Source organism: Lithobates pipiens, unplaced genomic scaffold (assembly GCF_037356315.1).
Source record: "Lithobates pipiens isolate NorthernLeopardFrog02 unplaced genomic scaffold, aLitPip1_a1.2 Scaffold_27, whole genome shotgun sequence".
In the NCBI taxonomy this organism is placed as follows: Eukaryota; Metazoa; Chordata; class Amphibia; order Anura; family Ranidae; genus Lithobates; species Lithobates pipiens.
This window is the reverse complement of record NW_027507788.1, coordinates 160,136,832-160,156,152: the sequence shown is the minus strand read 5'-3', so window position 1 is coordinate 160,156,152 and position 19,321 is coordinate 160,136,832. Positions and strand designations below refer to the sequence as shown.

Below are 19,321 nucleotides of genomic sequence, written 5' to 3'. Positions count from 1 at the left end.
AAGCACATAAATGTGTCATGAGAGGAATATTTATATCCATGGGAGCACATAGAAAACGCAGAATGAATGAAACGATTGATAACTTGCTTAAAGAGATTAGGGAACTAGAAACAGTACATAAAAAATCACAAGCACAATTAGTAGAACAGAAATTAGAGGGTCTGCGTGAAAAATTAAATCTCCAATTAATAGATAAAGCGAAAGCAAAGCTAACTCGAGGGAAACGGAGATTCTATGAATTTGGGAATAAACCAGGGAGACTGTTGGCAAACGCCCTCAGAGAAAGCACAACTAGGAATTCAATTACACAAATTAAGACACAGAGAGATGAAATGGTTAATACATCGGAGAAAATTGCTCAGGTATTCAAAGAATACTATGAGAAGCTATATCAGTTGGAAAAGAAGCCTACGTTGGCAGAGGAGTTAAAAAAAGGAGAGATCGCTAGAGAATATATTGAAAGGACAGAAATGCCAAAAATAACAGAGGAAATGGCCAGAGAAATAGATGTACCAATCACTCTAGAGGAAGTTGCAAAAGCATTAAAAATATTGAAATTAGGTAAATCACCAGGTCCAGATGGATTTACTTTGTCATATTATAGAATGTTCGCGGAGAAATTGGCTCCGAGATTCGTGGAAGCCTATAATTCAATACGGGAAGGGAAGCAAATTCCAACAGAAACGTTACTGGCGCATATAACAGTAATACCGAAAGAAGGAAAGGATCCCTCTCAGTGTCCCAGCTACCGACCTATTTCGTTGTTGAATGTGGACCTTAAATTGTTCACAAAAATATTAGCCATGAGATTGATAAATTTGATACCGGAACTAATACACCCAGATCAAGTGGGATTCGTCCCAGGGAGAGAAGGAAGAGAAAATACGCAACGAGTGGTGAACACAATTTACCTGGTACAAAAATTGCATAAGTCAATGGTGATAGTATCTGCGGATGCAGAAAAAGCGTTTGATCGGGTGGATTGGATATTCTTAAAAGCAGTACTACAACATATAGGCCTGGGGGAGGGGATGCTGAGATGGATCCTAAACTTATATTCAAAACCAAGTGCTAGGGTGAAAGTGAATGACAGATTATCAGAGCCATTCTCCATTTTAAATGGAACACGCCAGGGATGTCCCCTCTCACCCCTGATATTCATTTTGACAATAGAACCTTTTTTAAGGAAAATACGTGCCAATGTGGATATCAGGGGGGTAAAAATAAAAAATGAGGATCAGAAGTTGGCAGCTTATGCAGATGATTTGATCTTTTTTGTAACGTCCCCAATTACATCTCTCCCATCTTTACTAATGGAGCTACGAGAATATGGGAAAATATCCAACTTTAGAATAAACTATGGAAAATCGGAGGCAATGGGAGTAGAGATGGATTCGCCTCAGTTGCAAGCAGTGTCCACGCAATTTGATTTTAGATGGACGAATTCATATATAAGTTACTTAGGAACAAAAATGTCAAAAAATCTAAATGAATTGTTTGAACTTAACTATATCCCACTGGTAAGACAGATCAAAAGAGATCTTCAAAAATGGGACAAAGAGATTTTTACATGGTTCGGGAGAACCAATATTATTAAGATGAATGTGATGCCCAGACTGTTATACATAATTCAAACTATACCAATTAAGATCCCTTCAAGTTTGTTTAAGGATCTTAGATCAAGATTTATGAAGTTCATCTGGGCTGGGAAGCCAGCAAGAGTACGTCGAGATATTTTAGTACTCCCCAAAGGAAAAGGAGGGATAGGACTTCCAGATCCAATAAAATACCAGGAGGCCTCACACTTAACTAGAGTAGTGGAATGGTGTAGGCTTAAAAATGAAAAACCGTGGATACAGACAGAACAAGCAGCGACAGATATCCCATTGGAAGGATTAGTGTGGATTCCAGATACAGAAATACCAATGGGATTGAGAAAACATCCAATACTAGGGGAGACATTACGAATAACTAAAAGAGTATTCAGGAAAACATCTATTTCAAGAATTCCCAGTCCGCTCCTTCCTATCCTTGGTACCCCAGCATTTCTACCGGGAATGACAGATCCAAAGTTTAAAACAATACAAGATAGAGGTATGAGTAGAATTTGTCATTTCTCGGTAGGCAACCGGTTAATGACTAAAAAAGATATTGAAAAAGGAATGACAATAGGACTAGACCCTTTCAGAATGAGGCAATTAGAAGCCTTTATTAGATCTAAATCAAAGGTATACGTAGAAATAAGGGCATTGACTGAGTTTGAAGAGATCTGTTTGAAAGGAGAGGAACTGAGACATCTGATGTCTTATTTTTATAGTATGTTAATAGAACAGGAGACTTTACAAGATTTGCCCTTTTTACAGGCTTGGGAAAGAGATTTAGGGACTACGTTTTCCCCAGAACAAAAGGATAAGATGCTGTGGTTTAATCAAAAGGCCTCGATGGCAAGCAGATATCAAGAAGGGGGATACAAGATCCTTACTAGGTGGTATAGAACACCAAAAGTGTTACATCAAATTTACCCCCAGATATCAGAGACATGTTGGAGATGTCATGGAGCAGAAGGAACATTATTACATATATTTTGGGAATGTCCAAAAATGAGAGTGTTCTGGGAGATGGTAGCCGATACTATTGTAAGGATTACAGGAATTGACCTGGGAGATAAACCGGCAACTTTTCTGCTGCTGGACATCCCAATGGCAATAGAAAGATTCAAAAATTCTTTGCTGAGACATTTATTGATAGCAGCAAGGGCATGCATCCCGGTTCTGTGGAAAAAAAGCAACCCTCCAGCTAGAGCACAGTGGTTTCAGAGAATTGCAGAAATCCAACAAATGGAAAATTTAACAATGACAATGAGAGATCAAGACGAGAAATATCAGAAGATCTGGGCTCCATATCTAAATTATAGAGAAAGTATGATGTGAAACATTTCGAAATATGATAGAGCAGGCGGGTGGTGGTGGGGGGGGGGGGGGGAGTGAGGGGGGGGATTATAGTGAAAATTCAAACTTTTTTTTTTTTTTTTTTTCTCTTGTTTGTATATTTATTTATTTATTTTTCTGGGAGGGAAGGGTGAGGGAGGGGGGAGGATGACATGGAATTGAGGTACGGATTGAAATATTATAAGACTGTTATAGCTGTTAAAGAAGTTGTAGATGTAAAACGAAATGTAATGTGAAATCTATGGAAAGAAAAGATGAAAAAATAAAGAATTTATAAAAAAATAACTGATCACATGTGCAGCACCATGGCAGTTCAAGATTAAACAGAGGCCAAGATGGCAGCCAGCCTCCTTGGCTGAAAAAAAGTAGAAGGGTTTAGTTCCACTTTAACCACATCAATACCGGGCATTTGTGGGAAAAAAAAGACGCCAATTTTGTTTGGGAGCCACGTCGCAAATTTCAGTTAAAGCGACGCAGCGCCGAATCGCAAAAAGGCGCTTGGTCCTTTGGCTGCAAATTGGTCCGGGGCTTAAGTGGTTAAAAGAAATCCAATAAAATCGAATTTTGTCATAAATTTAAGACAAAATATATTCTGCTACATGTTTTTGGTAAAAAAAAACCCTGTTAAGTGTATAATAATTGGTTTGTGTGATCACTGGCAGATGTACGCAAATGATCATGTACAAATCTGCACAGGTGATCACTGACATATGTGTGCAGATAATCATTGGGACAAATGATTTTAGTGGGACATCTGTGGGGGACATGTGTTTTGGGGACATTTGTGTTTTACACTGTGTTTTCACTAGGTTGGTGATCAGTGAGTAAAAAGCTGTAAAAAACAGCTCATACTCACTGATCACCAGCCGGCTGCAGCGATCTGCTCTCCTCTCCTCTCCGACAACTTCTGTGTGAGGAGAGGAGAGCCGATTGCCTAGCAACCGGCTCTGTGTTTACATCACATGACTGCTGTGATTGGACACGACCGCCATGTGATCAGGAGGGCCAATCACAGAGCCCCCCTGCCGATCGGGATCACGCCGCTGCGCATGCCCGCGCACACGACTCCCCCTCCTTCTGAGGGACGTTCCCGAACGTCCACTCTGAAGGAGAGAGCGCCCATCTGGCTGTTTATATACATTGGCCGGGTGGGAAGTGGTTAAAACGGTGCTCCATCCCCCCCCGCATTGAAAAATTAAAAGTCTGCAGCCACACATACTGCAGCTGCTGACTTTTAATATTAGGACACTTCCCTGTCCATGGATCCCGCAATGTCAGCAATTTTTTGTAAAGGTTAACCGGCAGAGAAGCCTTACGGCTCCACAGCCGGTTCCCTACTGCGCATGCAAAACTAGCCGTGCTTTGTGAATGGCCCAGAGGTAGGTAAGGAGAGGGGGGAGGCGAACTTCCAGGGATTTTGCCGCGGCAAGGTCACCCGGAAGCGGGGGATGGGTACCTGTCAAAATCAGGTTCCTGCTCCCCTCTGAAAGGTGCCAAATGTGGCAGCGGAGAGGGGGGGGGGGGAAGCAAACAAGAAGAGCTGGAGCTTCCCCTTTCGGGGTTGAGCTCCTCGTTAAGCAGGTCTGTGTGAACAAGGCCTTATTCTGAGGTAACAAGGCCCCTTTCACAGCGGGGCCGCGGTCATGTTAGTGGCACTTTAGCGCTAGCAAAAAAGGGGTTAAAATGCCGTGTTGCGGCGCTTCCCATTCATTTCAATGGGCAGGCCATTTTGGGAGCACTAAATACAACGCTCCCAAAGATGCTGTTTGCAGTACTTTTCCGAATGGCGCACAAGAGCACCGCCGAGTGTGAAAAGACACTGAAATGAATGGCGGCGGTATTCAGGCGTTATTTAGAGGCTATTTCTAACGCTAAAACGTCTGAAAACCGCCTCAGTGTGAAAAGGGTCCGATCGATGTTTCTAAGGTGATCAGAAGGTTCTCATGTGCGGATCACACTGATGCCCTATAATATCTCTGAGGTAATTCTGATAAAGAATTGGATATTCATGAGGTGATATCAGAACAAAAGCATATCTACTTGGTATGTGGATATGATGTTGGCTATTTCTGGTATTGATATAACCAGCACACAGAGAATGATGATCAGTCTGAGGTAGTTGGTGATATACTGGTGTCAGGTCATCTATATATCATGTATTGTGACATAACGATGGTCTCAGTGATTGAAGGAGATGGGAGTGTGTTGGCGGGAGAGTGGTCGTGGGGTTCTGAGGACCCCGGGGCCTCCCCCATCCATCCTGGTCCTCAGCTCTCCTCCATCCTCCCAGCGGCTCCCTTTGGTCTGGCGGTGATAGGCCCGGGCCCCGCCCCTCGGACCACGTCACTTCCGGCCGCACACAAGGGGGAAGATGGCGGCGCCCTGTAATTCGGAGCTTCCGTCCGAGGCTTCGTCTTGTCTGAAAATCCCCAAGAGCGAGCTTTTATCTCCGGCCTCCCCGGGTCTCAGCGACGGCCAGCGCTCTTTGTCCAACCCGTCCACCCCGAGCCGCTCCTCCCCACTCACCGCAGGCGTGACAGGCGGCCCGGCCCCCTCCCCCTCTGTCTCCTTCTCTACCGCCTGTCGCGGCATGTCGTGGACTCCCGCCGAGACCAACGCGCTCATCGCCGTATGGGGCAACGAGAGGCTGGTGGAGGCCCGCTACCAACAGCTGGAGGGAGCCGGCACCATCTTCGGTACCAAAGCCCCGGGGCCCGCCATGTATGACCGAGTGTCCCGGGCCCTGGCCGAGCTGGGCTACGAGAGGACCCCCAGCCAGTGCCGGGAGAGGATGAAGGTACACGGCCATAGCAGGGGACCCCCATAGTACTATACTATCCCCTCCCCCCACAGGAGGGGACCCCCATAGTACTATACTATCCCCTCCCCCCCACAGGAGGGGACCCCCATAGTACTATACTATCCCCTCCCCCCCACAGGAGGGGACCCCCATAGTACCATACTATCCCCTCCCCCCCACAGGAGGGGACCCCCATAGTACCATACTATCCCCTCCCCCCCCACAGGAGGGGACCCCCATAGTACCATACTATCCCCTCCCCCCCCACAGGAGGGGACCCCCATAGTACCATACTATCCCCTCCCCCCCACAGGAGGGGACCCCCATAGTACCATACTATCCCCTCCCCCCCCCCCACAGGAGGGGACCCCCATAGTACCATACTATCCCCTCCCCCCCCCACAGGAGGGGACCCCCATAGTACCATACTATCCCCTCCCCCCACAGGAGGGGACCACAATAGTGCTATACTATCCCCCTCCCCACAGGAGGGGACCCCCATAGTACTATATTATCCCCTCCCCCCCACAGGAGGGGACCCCCATAGTACTAATACCCTCCCCCCACAGGAGGGGACCCCCATAGTACTATACTATCCCCCCTCCTTCCCCACAGGAGGGGACCCTCATACTATCCCCTCCCCCCACAGCAGGGGACCCCCATAGTACTATATTATCCCCTCCCCTCCACAGGAGGGGACCCCCATAGTACTATACTATCCCCCATCCCCCCCACAGGAGGGGACCCTCATACTATCCCCCCACAGGAGGGGACCCCAATAGTACTATACTATCCCCTCCCCCCACAGGAGAGGACCCCCATACTATCCCCTCCCCCCACAGGAGGGGGACCCCCATACTATCCCCTCCCCCCACAGGAGGGGACCCCCATAGTACTATACACAGGAGGAGACCCTCATACTATCCTCCCTCCCCCACAGGAGGGGGCCCCCCATAGTACTATATTATCCCCTCCCCCACAGGAGGGAACCACCATAGTACTATATTATCCCCTCTCCCCCCCCACATTAGGGGACCCCCATAGTACTATCCCCTCTCCCCCCCACAGGAGGGGACCCCCATAGTACTATCCCCTCTCCCCCCCCCCCACAGGAGGGGTCCCCCATAGTACTATCCCCTCTCCCCCCCCCCCCACAGGAGGGGTCCCCCATAGTACTATATTATCCCCTCCCCCACAGGAGGGAACCACCATAGTACTATATTATCCCCTCTCCCCCCCACATTAGGGGACCCCCATAGTACTATCCCCTCTCCCCCCCACAGGAGGGGTCCCCCATAGTACTATCCCCTCTCTCCCCCCCCCCCCACAGGAGGGGTCCCCCATAGTACTATCACCTCTCCCCCCCCCCCACTACTATGCTATCCCCCCGTCAGGAGGGGTCCCCATAGTACTATGCTCCCCCCCTACAAGAGGGGTCCCCATAGTACTATGCTATCCCCTCCACGGGGGTCCCCATAGTACTATGCTATCCCCTCCCCTCCACGGGGGTTCCCCATAGTACTATGCTATCCCACCCACAGGAGGGGCCCCCCACAGGAGGGGACCCCCATAGTACTATGCTATCCCTCCCCCCCACAGGAGGGGACCCCCATAGTACTATGCTATCCCTCCCCCCCACAGGAGGGGACCCCCATAGTACTATGCTATCCCTCCCCCCCACAGGAGGGGACCCCCATAGTACTATGCTAACCCTCCCCCCCACAGGAGGGGACCCCCATAGTACTATGCTATCCCTCCCCCCCCACAGGAGGGGATCCCCATAGTACTATGCTATCCCTCCCCCCAACAGGAGGGGACCCCCATAGTACTATGCTATCCCTCCCCCCCCCACAGGAGGAGACCCCCATAGTACTATGCTATCCCTCCTCCCCCCCACAGGAGGAGACCCCCATAGTACTATGCTATCCCTCCTCCCCCCCACAGGAGGGGAGCCCCATAGTACTATGCTATCCCTCCTCCCCCCCACAGGAGGGGACCCCCATAGTACTATGCTATCCCTCCTCCCCCCCTCAGGAGGGGACCCCCATAGTACTATACTATCCCATTCTCCACAGGAAGAGACCCCCCCATAGTACCATACTATCCCCTCCCCCACAGGAGGGGACCCCCATAGTACCCTTATCCCTTCCCGCATAGGAGGGGACCCCTATACTATCCATTCCTTCCCCCCACAGGAGGGGACCCCCATAGTACTAAACTATCCCCCACAGGCCAAGACCCCATATTACTATACTATCCCCTCCCCACACTGGCGGGAACCCCCATATTATATACTATCCCCTCCCCCCCACAAGAGGGGACACCATAGAACTGTACTTCCCTCACACCCACAGGGGGGACTCCATACTTTTCCCTCCCCCACAGGAGGGACCCCCATACTTCTATACTATTCTCTCCCCCACAGGAGGGGGGCCCCATAGTACTATACTATCTCCCCCACAGGAGGGAACCCCATAGCACTATCCCCCAGAGTACTATACTATCTCTTCCCCCCCCCCCACAGTTGGGAGCCCCCATAGTACTATATTATCCCCCCCAGGAGGTTAACCCTATAGTACTATACTATCCCCTCCCCCCCACACTACTATACTGTCCTCTCTCCACAGGAGGGGAGCCCATAGTCCCCTATACTATCCCCTCCTCCCACAGGGGGGGGCCCCCATAGTACCCCTATACTATCCCCCCCATCATATTGCTGCTATCCAATTGGGGGCTCTCAGCCAGTGTTGCACAAGTATGAAGTTACCAACCCACGTATTAATACTACCTCTTTACTACTATTCCACCCCACCAGGGTCTGCCAGCCAGAGCTACCAGGGAGGAAGGCACCCCCCCCCCCCCCCCCAGTAACCCTATACTACTCCCCCCCCCCCCCCTCCCCATATCGGATGCCCCCAACCAGTGGCATGAGGATGAAGGTACTAACCCCTGTACTACTACCACCTCCCCTTCTCCCCCACCAGGGCCTCCAGACAGTTACAAGAGGAGGACCTCCATAGTACCTCTTCTGCTCCACCCACATCAGAAAGGATGAATTTAGCCCTATAGTATTCTATTCCCCTCTGTATTACCTTCTCCTCCATGAGATTTCCACACAGTGCTGCAAGAGAATAAAGGTGCCTCCATCCATAGTATGCTTAGTACTCTTATACTACCCTCTTCATTCTACAATATCCCTTTCCTTCAAGAGAAACCCTCAGCCATTGCTGCAAGAGGATAAAGGTACCCACATAGTACTCCTTTCTGTAGTACCACCATTCCTGTATAATACCTTGTCCATGAGAGATCCCTGGTGAGAGGATAAACTTAACCCATACATGAGACCCCAGCCAGAGCCAACAGCGAATGAAGATGTCTCTGGGACCCTACCCCCCCCCCCCAGCCAGTGCCTCTAGAGTATGAAGGTACCGCAGTAGTATTCCCCCCCCCCCCCCCCCCCCATATGATCCCCTTCTCTGTAAGAAGCTCCTAGCCAGAGCTGAAAGTGGATGAAGGTACCCCCCCCCCCCCCCACAGTATACCTTTCCTTACACATCCACCACAGTATCCCTTTACATTGTGTATATAACCCCTTCTCTGCATTAGATGTTCCCACCACCAGCAATGAGAGGATTAAGGTACCCCTATAGTATTCTCTCCATCTGAGACCCCTAGCCAGAGTTGTGATAGGGTGAATGTGCCCCCTCCCCTTTATAGTACCCATTAACCAGTGATGATAGAATGATGATACCCTCATAGTACCCCCTACCCTATATAATACCCTACTCTCCATTAGAGACCCCCTGCCAGGAATATGAAACTATAAAGGTACCTCCATAATGCCCCTATACCCCCCCAAAGTTCCCTCCTCTCCATCAGAGGCCCTGTCCAGTGATGTGCTAGGGTAAGGGTACCACCATAGTAACCCCTGTGCTCTAAAACATCCGCCTCTCTATCAGAGACCCCCAGCCAGTGATGTGATAGGATGAATATACACCCACGGTTACCCTCCCCTCCATGGGAGACTCCAGCCAGTGCCACCAGAGGATGAAGGCGTCCTGTTGGTACCCCTCCATACCACCCTCCTATGCATGAGACCCCAGCCAGTGCCACCAGTGAATGAATAACCTTTTATTCTAGCCTCTTTGCTATAATAGACCGAACAACCAGTGGCCCGTAGTACATACTAGTTTCTTTATTTCCTTCCTCGTAGTACACTGAGCCCCCCCACCCTTTCCTTCTTCCCTCCATTAGGGACTCCCAGTCAGTGTTATGAGAGGATGAAGGTATCTCCTCCCTGCATATTGTATACTACTCTCTTCATATTACACAGAGTCCCACCCTGTCCTCTCATATAGGAAAGGCAGAGGTGTGATGGGAAAGCAGGTAGGTGTGGCTGAAGAGGACGCATTAAAATTAACCTGTGGATTTGCCCTGACAAAAAACAGAGTTCACTTGGAGCAGAACGCCAGATTTCTCATGACTTTAAATAGTTAATTTGGGACAAACTGACGCAAACAACTATTTGCTTCACTAACTCAATGTTTCTCATCTCCAGTCCTCAAGCACCGCCAACAAGTCATGTTTTCAGGACTTCCTTCAGATGAAAACAGCTGTGGTAATTACTAAGGCAGTGAAACTGATTAGATCACCTGTGCAAAACCATGGGAAGTCTGAAAACATGACCTAGTGGGGGTACTTGAGGACTGGAGATGAGAAGCGTTGAACTAACTGATGGGCCCGCTGTGAGCGCTGCATAAACCATAGGATCAGCTACATACAGCACTGTGGTCAGCATCAGGATGGGGACTTCTTATCCCGCTCCTGGAATACAATCAAGTCAGGCTAAGTGCAGCTCAGCCATTCACGGGAAGCCTTTAATTCATCAGTGAATACAAATCTTCCTCTGATTTGCTGAGGTTTAGAGGCAGAGAGATGACATCAAGGTCTGAATAAAGTAATGCAGGGAGACAATGCTTTGTTTTTCTGTAAAATTAGGAAAAATGCTTACAGATGAGAATACTTTTGCAAGGTGCTGAATGTAACTGTCTATTGGAAATAGGCTCTGCTGGTTAGAATGTAAATTGGTGAATCCAGCCAGATGCAAGCAGCGGTAGAAGGTCATAAATGCTGAAAATGTGTGCATGAGCTGCACACTGCCAACATGAAGGGGCAAACATTTATGGGCATCATTTTATAAAGCTGCGGATCAGACATTCAGCTAACACTCTGCAGGAAAATCTTTCCAGTGTCACTTGGTTTAAATGACAGTAATTGATTCTTCATCAGGGAATGCTTGGTGAAAGTCACATTCACTGCCTTATAAATAGACCTTACAAGCACGGGTTGCAGAAGAGAACATTGCACGATTCTCCCATTAATATGGTCCGTGTTGATGGGGAATTACTTCTGCTGTGCTATTGTGTTCTCCTGGCAGGGGGACGCAGGGAGCTGTCCCTACCAGGAGAGCACAGTGATTATTGCTATAGCTGCTGGCAGTAATTGCATGTAAAAATTAAAGCGGGAGGTCTGCCCATTTTTTTTTTTTTTTTTTTTAGTTGGCAGCTACAAATACTGCAGCTGCTGACTTTTAAAATACGGACACTTACCTGTCCAGTGCGCCCACGATGTCAGCACCCGAAGCCGATCTGTAGATCAGCTCTCGGCGGCTTCACTTCCCGGTTCCATACTGCGCATGCACGAGTCGCGCTGTGCAATACGTTCAGTCCCTGCTGTCTCTGGGATCCGTGTGTTTCCCAGCAGACAGCGGGGGGGGTGACAGGAAATGGCGTAGATAGCTGCAGAATCTGCGGCTATCTATGCCCAGAAGTGGGTGCAGATACCTGTATTATACAGGTATCTGCACCCCCCTCCCCGTTGAAAGGTGACAATCGTGGCACCCGGGGGGGGGGTTCCCATGAGCAGGAGGTTCCACTTTAGGGTGGAGCTCCACTTTAAAAATGCTGGTTGTAACCAAATTGATGGCTCGACTTGGGGAACATTCAATCACTCAACCTAGTTTGATGGAAACCATTTACACCCACCTATCTCCAATCTGGTCCACTAAAAAAATGGAAGGGGGTCCCTCTGTCTAGGTCCAAACATCACTTTACTGAAAACTTTGCTGTATGTGTAACGCGTGACCTTGTAAATAAAGCGTTGGACCCTTTTGAGGAATCCTTGGTGTGCTGATAACATTTCTACACCCTTTGTCTAGATGGATCAAAGGGAAGTCGGTGTATAGCCATGGCCAAAAGTTTTGAGACACACAAAAACCTTTCACAAAGTGCTGCTTCAGTGTTTTTGGATCTTTTTGTCAGATGTTACTATGGTATACTGAAGCATAATTACAAGCATTTCATCAGAAGCGTCGAAGGCTTTTATTGACAATTACATGAGGTTTCTGCAAAGTGTCAATATTTGCAGTGCTGACGCTTCTTTTTGAAGACCTCTGCAATTCGCCCTGGCATGCTGTCGATCAACTTCTGGGCCACATCCTGACTGATGGCAGCCCATTCTTGCATAATCAATGCTTGGAGTTTGTCAATTTGTGTTTTTTTTTTTTTTTTTTTGTTCACCTGCCTCTTGGAGGCTTGACCACAAGTTCTCAATGGGATTAAGGTCTAGGGGGTTTCCTGGCCATTGACCCAAAATTTCAAAGTTTTGTTCCCCAAGCCCAATTCGTTATCATTTTTGCCTTATGGCATGGTGCTCCAGCAATCTGTTTTTGTACCATTCTTTATTCATGGCGGTTTTCTTAGGCAAAAGTGTGAGTGAGCCAACTCCCTTGGCTGAGGAGCAACCCCACACATGAATGGTCTCAGGATGCTTTACTGATGGTAGAGCTCCACCTTTTCTTCTCCGGACAAGAGTTTTTCCCGGAAACCCCAAATCGGAAAGGGGATTCAACAGAGAAAATTACTTTACCCCAGTCCTCAGCAGGCCAACCCCTGTACCTTTTGCAGAATATCAGTCTGTTCCTGATGTCTTTCCTGGAGAGAAGTGACTGCTTTGCTGCCCTTCTTGACACCAGGCCATCCTCCAAAAGTCTTCTCCTCACTGTGTGTGCCGATGTACTTTTACCTGCTTGCTGTCATTCGCAAGCTCTACACTGGTGGAGCCCCAATCCCACAGCTGAATAAACTGTAGGAGACTGTCCTGGCACTTGCTGGACTTTCTTGGGCGCACTGAAGCCTTCTTCACAACAATTGAACCTCCTTTCCTTGAAGTTCTTGATGATCCCATAAATGGTAGATTTAGGCACAATCTTAGCAGCAACATCCTTCCCTGTGATCTTTTTGTGCAAATCAATGATAATTGCACTTGTTTCCTTGCAGGTAACCATGTTTAACAGAGAACAGTGATTTCAAGCACCACCCTCCTTTTAAACCTTCCAGTCTTATTCTAACTCAATCGGCATTAGAGTGGTGGATTCCAGCCTTGTCCTCGTCAACACTGACGTGTTAACGAGAGAATCACTGACATGTCAGCTGGTCCTTTTGTGACTGGGATTAAATGCAGTGGAAACTTCTTTTTTGGGGGGGGGGGTTAAGTTTATTTTCATAGCAAAAAGGGACTTTGCAATTCATCTGATCACTCTTCATACCATTCTTGGGCATATGCAAATTGCCATCATAAAAACGGAGTCGGCACACTTTGTAAAAATGAATATTTGTGTCATTGTTAAAAACTTTTGACCATGGCTGTAAACACAGCCGGTCCTTTTACACCCAGCCACCTATAGAGCACAGCAGGCTCTGTCTGTGTCTGCTTTGCAGAAACTAACTGGACACTGACCTGTTATTTACCTGCTCTGCTCAGTATAGGATCAGCGGTTAGCTCCCCTGCTGATCAAATCAGATTCTGCACCATATGAAAGGTGCCTTAGATTGTGAGCTGCCCAGTTATGCTGGTCTATGTACGCCTCCCTATGTGATGCTGTGATTGGCCCAGTGCTGTCAGGTACTCCCTCATACCCCGAAGTTTCGGGTATTTTCTTTTCTCCTAGCAACTAAGCAGATAAGAGGTGAACATGTGTTGCTGGAGTTGGTATTTGGGATTTAAGCCTACCTGCCTGGGCATATCATAGGCTTGCATTATAGAGTGGGATGGCATATTCCTGTTTTTCTCAAGGAAACATCAGCGAAAAAATGTGGTTCCCAAACTTGAAAAACATTGGAATGCTTGGTCACAGATGAATTCACTTGGAAGGGTTATCTTCTGTACTGAAGCATAGGAGATATATTTAGGTCCTCCAGGATAGCAGTACATTCCCATGCATTGTATTTTCCACCAGTTCATCCTTGTTCTGGATCTTAGGAGGTAACTACAGTCAGGGGAAAGGGGTATTTGATCCCCTGCTGATTTTGTACATTTGCCCACTGACAAAGAAATGATCAGTCTATAATCTTAATGGTAGGTTTATTTTACCGAGATACTGAATAACAAAAAAAAAATACAGAAAAACACATTCCAAAAAAGTTATACATTGATTTGCATTTTAATGAGTGAAATAAGGATTTGATCCCTTCACAAAACATGACTTGGTAGTTGGTGGCAAAACCCTTGTTGGCAATCGGAGGTCAGACATTTCTTGTAGTTGGCCACCAGGTTTGCACACATCTCAGGAGGGATTTTGTCATCCTTTTCGCAGATCCTCTCAAAGTCATTAAGGTTTTGAGGCTGACGTTTATTAACTCAAACCTTCAGCTCTCTCCACATATTTTCTACGGGTTTAAGGTCTGGTGACTGGCTAAGCAACTCCAGGACCTTAATGTGCTGCTTCTTGAGCCACTACTTTGTTGCCTTGGCTGTGTGGTTTGGGTCATTGTCATGCTGGAATACCCATCCACGACCCATTTTCAATGCTCTGGCGGGGGGAAGGAGGTTCTCGCCCAAGATTTGACAGTATATGACCCTGTCAATTGTCCCTTTTTTTTTAATGTGGTGAAGTTGTCCTTTCCCCTTAACAGAAAAACACCCCAGAGGCATAATGTTTCCACCTCCTGTTTGACAGTGGGGGATGGGTGTTCTTGGGGGTCATAGGCAGCATTCCTCCAAACACGGCACCTTGAGTTGATGCCAAAGAGCTAGCTTTTTGGTCTCATCTGACCACAACAGTTACATTGACAGTTAATCTGTGTTTCTTCCATTTGAGAATAATTGCACCAACTGTTGTCATCCTCTCACCAAGCTTCTTGGCGATTTCCTTGTAGCCTGTTCCAGTCTTGTGTAGGTCTACAATCTTGTCCCTGATATCTTTAGGACAGCTCTTTTGATCTTGGCCATGGTGGAGAGATTGGAATCTGATTGCTAATGTGGACAGGTGTCTTTTTATACAGGTAACAAGCTTTTGAGAGTGCTCCTAATCTCAGCTTGTTGCCTGTATATCAGACACCCGGGAGCCATAAATCTTGCTGATAGGGAATCAGATACTTATTTCACTCAAAATGCAAATCCATTTAACTTTTTTGAAATGCGTTTTTCTGGATACTTTTGTTCTGTCTCTCGCTGTTCAAATAAACCCACAATTAAAATTAGACTGATCATTTCTTTGTCAGTGGACAAACGTTCAGAATCAGTAGGGGATCAAATACTTTTTTTTTCCCCCCCTCATTGTAAAGCTATTTCAGTATTTGCCTAGGCTCTGCAAGGATGTTCAAATTGACGTGGATTAAATGATCCCATAAGTGAGACGGCCGTTTTACAGACTAGGGTTGGATCGTGACTTTGCAAGAGTCCTTCTCTAGAGCTTTTCAAGGTCTTTTGTGTTTACATTATAATACAGAAGTCTCTCGTTCCATTAGCATACTTGCCATACCAATGAACAACCACCATATAGTCCCAGCCGATGGTCTTCCCTGGGAGTTCCTTGTCCTCGATGCTTCAACTAATAGGGGGGTTCACATATTTTCGGTTCAGGGCATCAAGCGCTGTGCCCACTAGCATCTTCTAACACTGGTACCATTTTCCTAGTTTATTCACTGGTGTTGTAGATTATTGAGCCATTTGACAATTTGAGAAACATTGTACAGTTCTTATCCAACTGAAATTCAAGAACCTGGAAAAGCCTAAAAGAATAGGTAACAATCGCTCTCAAGCAGTGAGTAGTGTTGACACTCATTTTTTTCCCTGAAGATTTAAGAAAAATCTGTACTTGACCCTTTTGAGAGCAAAGCAAATGGTGTGTGTTGGCTCCCTCCACTCTTTCTCCCAACATATAATTACCTTTGCTTCTCTGCTATTCTGTTCTCTGGAAGAAGCCAAAGAATATCCCTCCCTGGTGCTTCCAGTGGTGCAAGGTCTTGCTCAGATGCTGCTCCTCTGAAATGTGATCTACATGTCATTTTTCAGAGGTGTGTGACAGGCAGTGAGGATGTTGCTCCCTCACTGCGTGATTCTACCCTTTAAATATTGCAATCACCTGCATGTGTAATGACATGAGGGGGCTGTATGTTTGAGGTGGTAAAACCAAGACTCAACCTCCTGGTTTTTATGCCCACCAGTTGCAAATTGGAACAAGCCCTAACAGAGCTGGGCCAATTGAGTGGCTTTGTTTTATACAAGACTTTACTTATGGCTGAATGGTGCAGTGGGGTGTGAGCAAAGCACAGGTTCACTTTAAAGCAGTCAGTACTTCTAAAGGTCATTCTACAAATATTATTATAACGTTACTTGGCGCCCCCCTTACATGCAGCCCTCTTGGAATTATACTTGCCTTTGTTATTGATTCCGCTAACTTTCCTCAGACCAGGTTCCATTCAGCGCCTTTTCAAAATGCTCATGTACTATGTGACCCCATTCATTCCTATGGCTAAGTCGTTGCATGACACCATGGGTTTGCAAGGGATTTTTACCCAGATCTTGGTGAATGAATTCAATCTCTGCTAACGTCTATGGTGCAGTTATGTGCAAGTACATTTTTTCTCTTCCCCCCCCCCCCCCCCCCCCCCATATGTGTAATTGGGTATTGTTTGCTAAGTGAAATTTCACCACGCTCACTAAGCTCTGGGGGATATTGCATTGCTAAGATGCCCTTCCCTTACAAATTGAACTGCCTATTTTCCTTTAGTAATGAGTACAGCTTATCCGAAGGGATTGGGGCCAAGGCACACTATGAGAAGGAGCCAGGCTGGACTATTGTTGGAGGAACGACCGCTGAATCTAGCACTAAAGATGCTATTCCAGATGGACTGTACCTGGGGAGATGGGAATTTTCTTAAAGGACAACTTCTGTAAAAGTGAAGTTATCCTTTACAGTTAGTATTACTAAACCCACAACAGTAAAATCAGTCTGTATATGCAGTAAAGCATGCTTGTTATACTCACTGTGGAACCTAAGGGGTTAATCCTCTGTATAAAAAGGCAGTTTAATCCTGTCTTCTCTGATCCTTCCATTTTTCCACAGTCCTCAAATCTGATAAAACAGAACATTGGGGACAAGCTGCACATGCTCAGTATGGTGTGTATTGCTAGTGGTTTTATTTTTTCCCTTGGGAGAGTGCATGTGATCAGCACTGTTCAGACAGAGGGTCAGGGGTTCTACAGCCTCATAGGACAGTCAGAGGAGAATGAAAACTCCTACAAGCCAGACGCTGATAGAAGTCACAAGACTGCTATATACGGCTGATGAGAAAAGGTATTTAGCAGTTTATAGATGCTAAAAGAATTTTTTTCTGTGTACTGTGGGAGACCAGATGTAGTGAATGCAGACTCCTGGGTTTAGTAACGCTTTAATCTCCAGTTTAGGTTGGGAAAGAACTGCCAGGTGAGCCTTAATGCATTGCAAGGATTTAAAAAATCACCAAACTTTATTGAAGATTACCGCATTCTACTTACAGAGCCTATTGATTTTACAGGTACTTGTATAGCGCTTTTAATTTACACTGCACTTTACATATATTGTACATTCACATCAGCCCCTGCTCTGAAGGAGCTTACAATCTAAGGTCCCTAACTCAGTCATGCATACTAGGGCCAGTTTAAATAGGAGCCAGTTAACTTACCAGCATGTCTTTGGAGTGTGGGAGGAAACCCACGCAGGCACAGTGAGAACATGCAAACTCCAGACAGGTAGTGTCATGGTTTGGTTTCAAACCGACAGCCCTAGTGCTGCTATGAGGAAGTGCTAACCACTTAGCCACTGTGCTATAGAACACAAAAGTAAACTGAATGCACTACTGAGTACACTACTTTTCGGTAGTTTTGTTGAATTTCTGCTTCATAGACATAGTCTATGATGTCTTTCTTTTTTTGTTTTTTAAAAACAAACGATAAATCGTTAAGCTGGCCAGCAAGATTGAGTTTTGATCCATCTATGGGCAGGCTCGTTGTACCGAAAATTGATTTATCAGTTGACTTCAGTACTGCCAGCCTGTCAAGTTTTTGATTTTAGTTTTTTTTCCATACGATCATTACCAGTGATTTAGTCACCAGCAGTGAGCATTTTATTCACACGGCTGAGAAACCTCCAGCTATCAGAACACAGTGCTACGTGAGGGATTTTCACATCAACGCTGACTGTTGATAGAGAGATTTTCTTTCCTTTTAACCTGTGGTTGTTTGACGGAAAGAAAATTGCATAGTCTATAGCAGGCCTTATAACTTTTGAGTTTGTTAAATATACCAATTAAGCATTTTCTTATCTGTTTGAAAAGTGCAAAAGAATAGAGAAAAACTGTTGATCCTGCAGGAATATTTCCAGCTAATAACTTCCTGTGCTCTCTGACTTTGCTGCACTCTTGTCAGAATTGTTCCTAGTTTTCTCTGAGCCAGATTAGAAGAGCAGATGTTCTGCAGTCCTAGATACAAATACTGTGAGTGTTGTCATCCTAGGGCAGGAAGTGTTACTGGCAGGATCACCAGGTGCAAGTAAGGAAAAAAAAGCAGAAAAGAGAAAACAAATGCAGCTATCACATCTCCGGTAAGCTGCAATATGACATTCTTGTTGGGTTTAGATTTGTTTTCTTTTGGCTTTTAAATGAAGCATTTTGTATGAATCAAGTACCAGAATTTTGAGGTAGTACAACATTTCAGTGGATTTATCCTGCATTAAAAGCAGGTGTGTTAGACTGTGCATTGACATGCAGCATACTGAAACATGTTAGTGGATTGTCTTGAGCTGCACTGCAAGGTGAATTTGGGTATCATTCAGAATGAATGGCACCCCACCACACCAGAACATGTACCGTGTTGCAATGCGGTATTGCTCTAAGCCTTACTGTTTCCCTTCTCAGACTGATTAAAGTGGAAGAAAACCCCAGCTATAACTATTCTTAAACAATCCCCTCCCCCCTCCTCCTACCTAACCTGTATAAAAAAGAAAAATCAAAAAAAAATTGTGTATTTACCTATTTTCAATCTGCTTCTGGGAGCATTCTACAGCGGATGTGAATTCCGGGAGCAGTTATGTCACCCATAGGCTCCCATGGCCTAGCCGTTGTCGGCGGTCCCTCCTCTCCCCTGCAGCAGCCTCTTACTGACACAGAGGAGCCGGAGCTGTGGGATCACGTGACCGGACCGGAGCTTATTAAAAATAGGTGAGCGCGCACACTTTTTTTATTATAAAGGTTTG

At 46.5% G+C, this 19,321-nt stretch overlaps 1 protein-coding gene across 1 annotated transcript in view; it reads left to right on the top strand.

The window, feature by feature from the left end:
• Positions 1–5,307: 5,307 nt before the first annotated feature.
• Positions 5,308–19,321, top strand: part of MSANTD2 (Myb/SANT DNA binding domain containing 2) — a gene marked incomplete in the record, with an annotated part of 33,074 nt that continues 19,060 nt past the window's right edge. Inside the window, 1 exon segment of the mRNA XM_077457777.1 lies at positions 5,308–5,745. Coding sequence (XP_077313903.1) covers positions 5,320–5,745 — 426 coding nt within the window.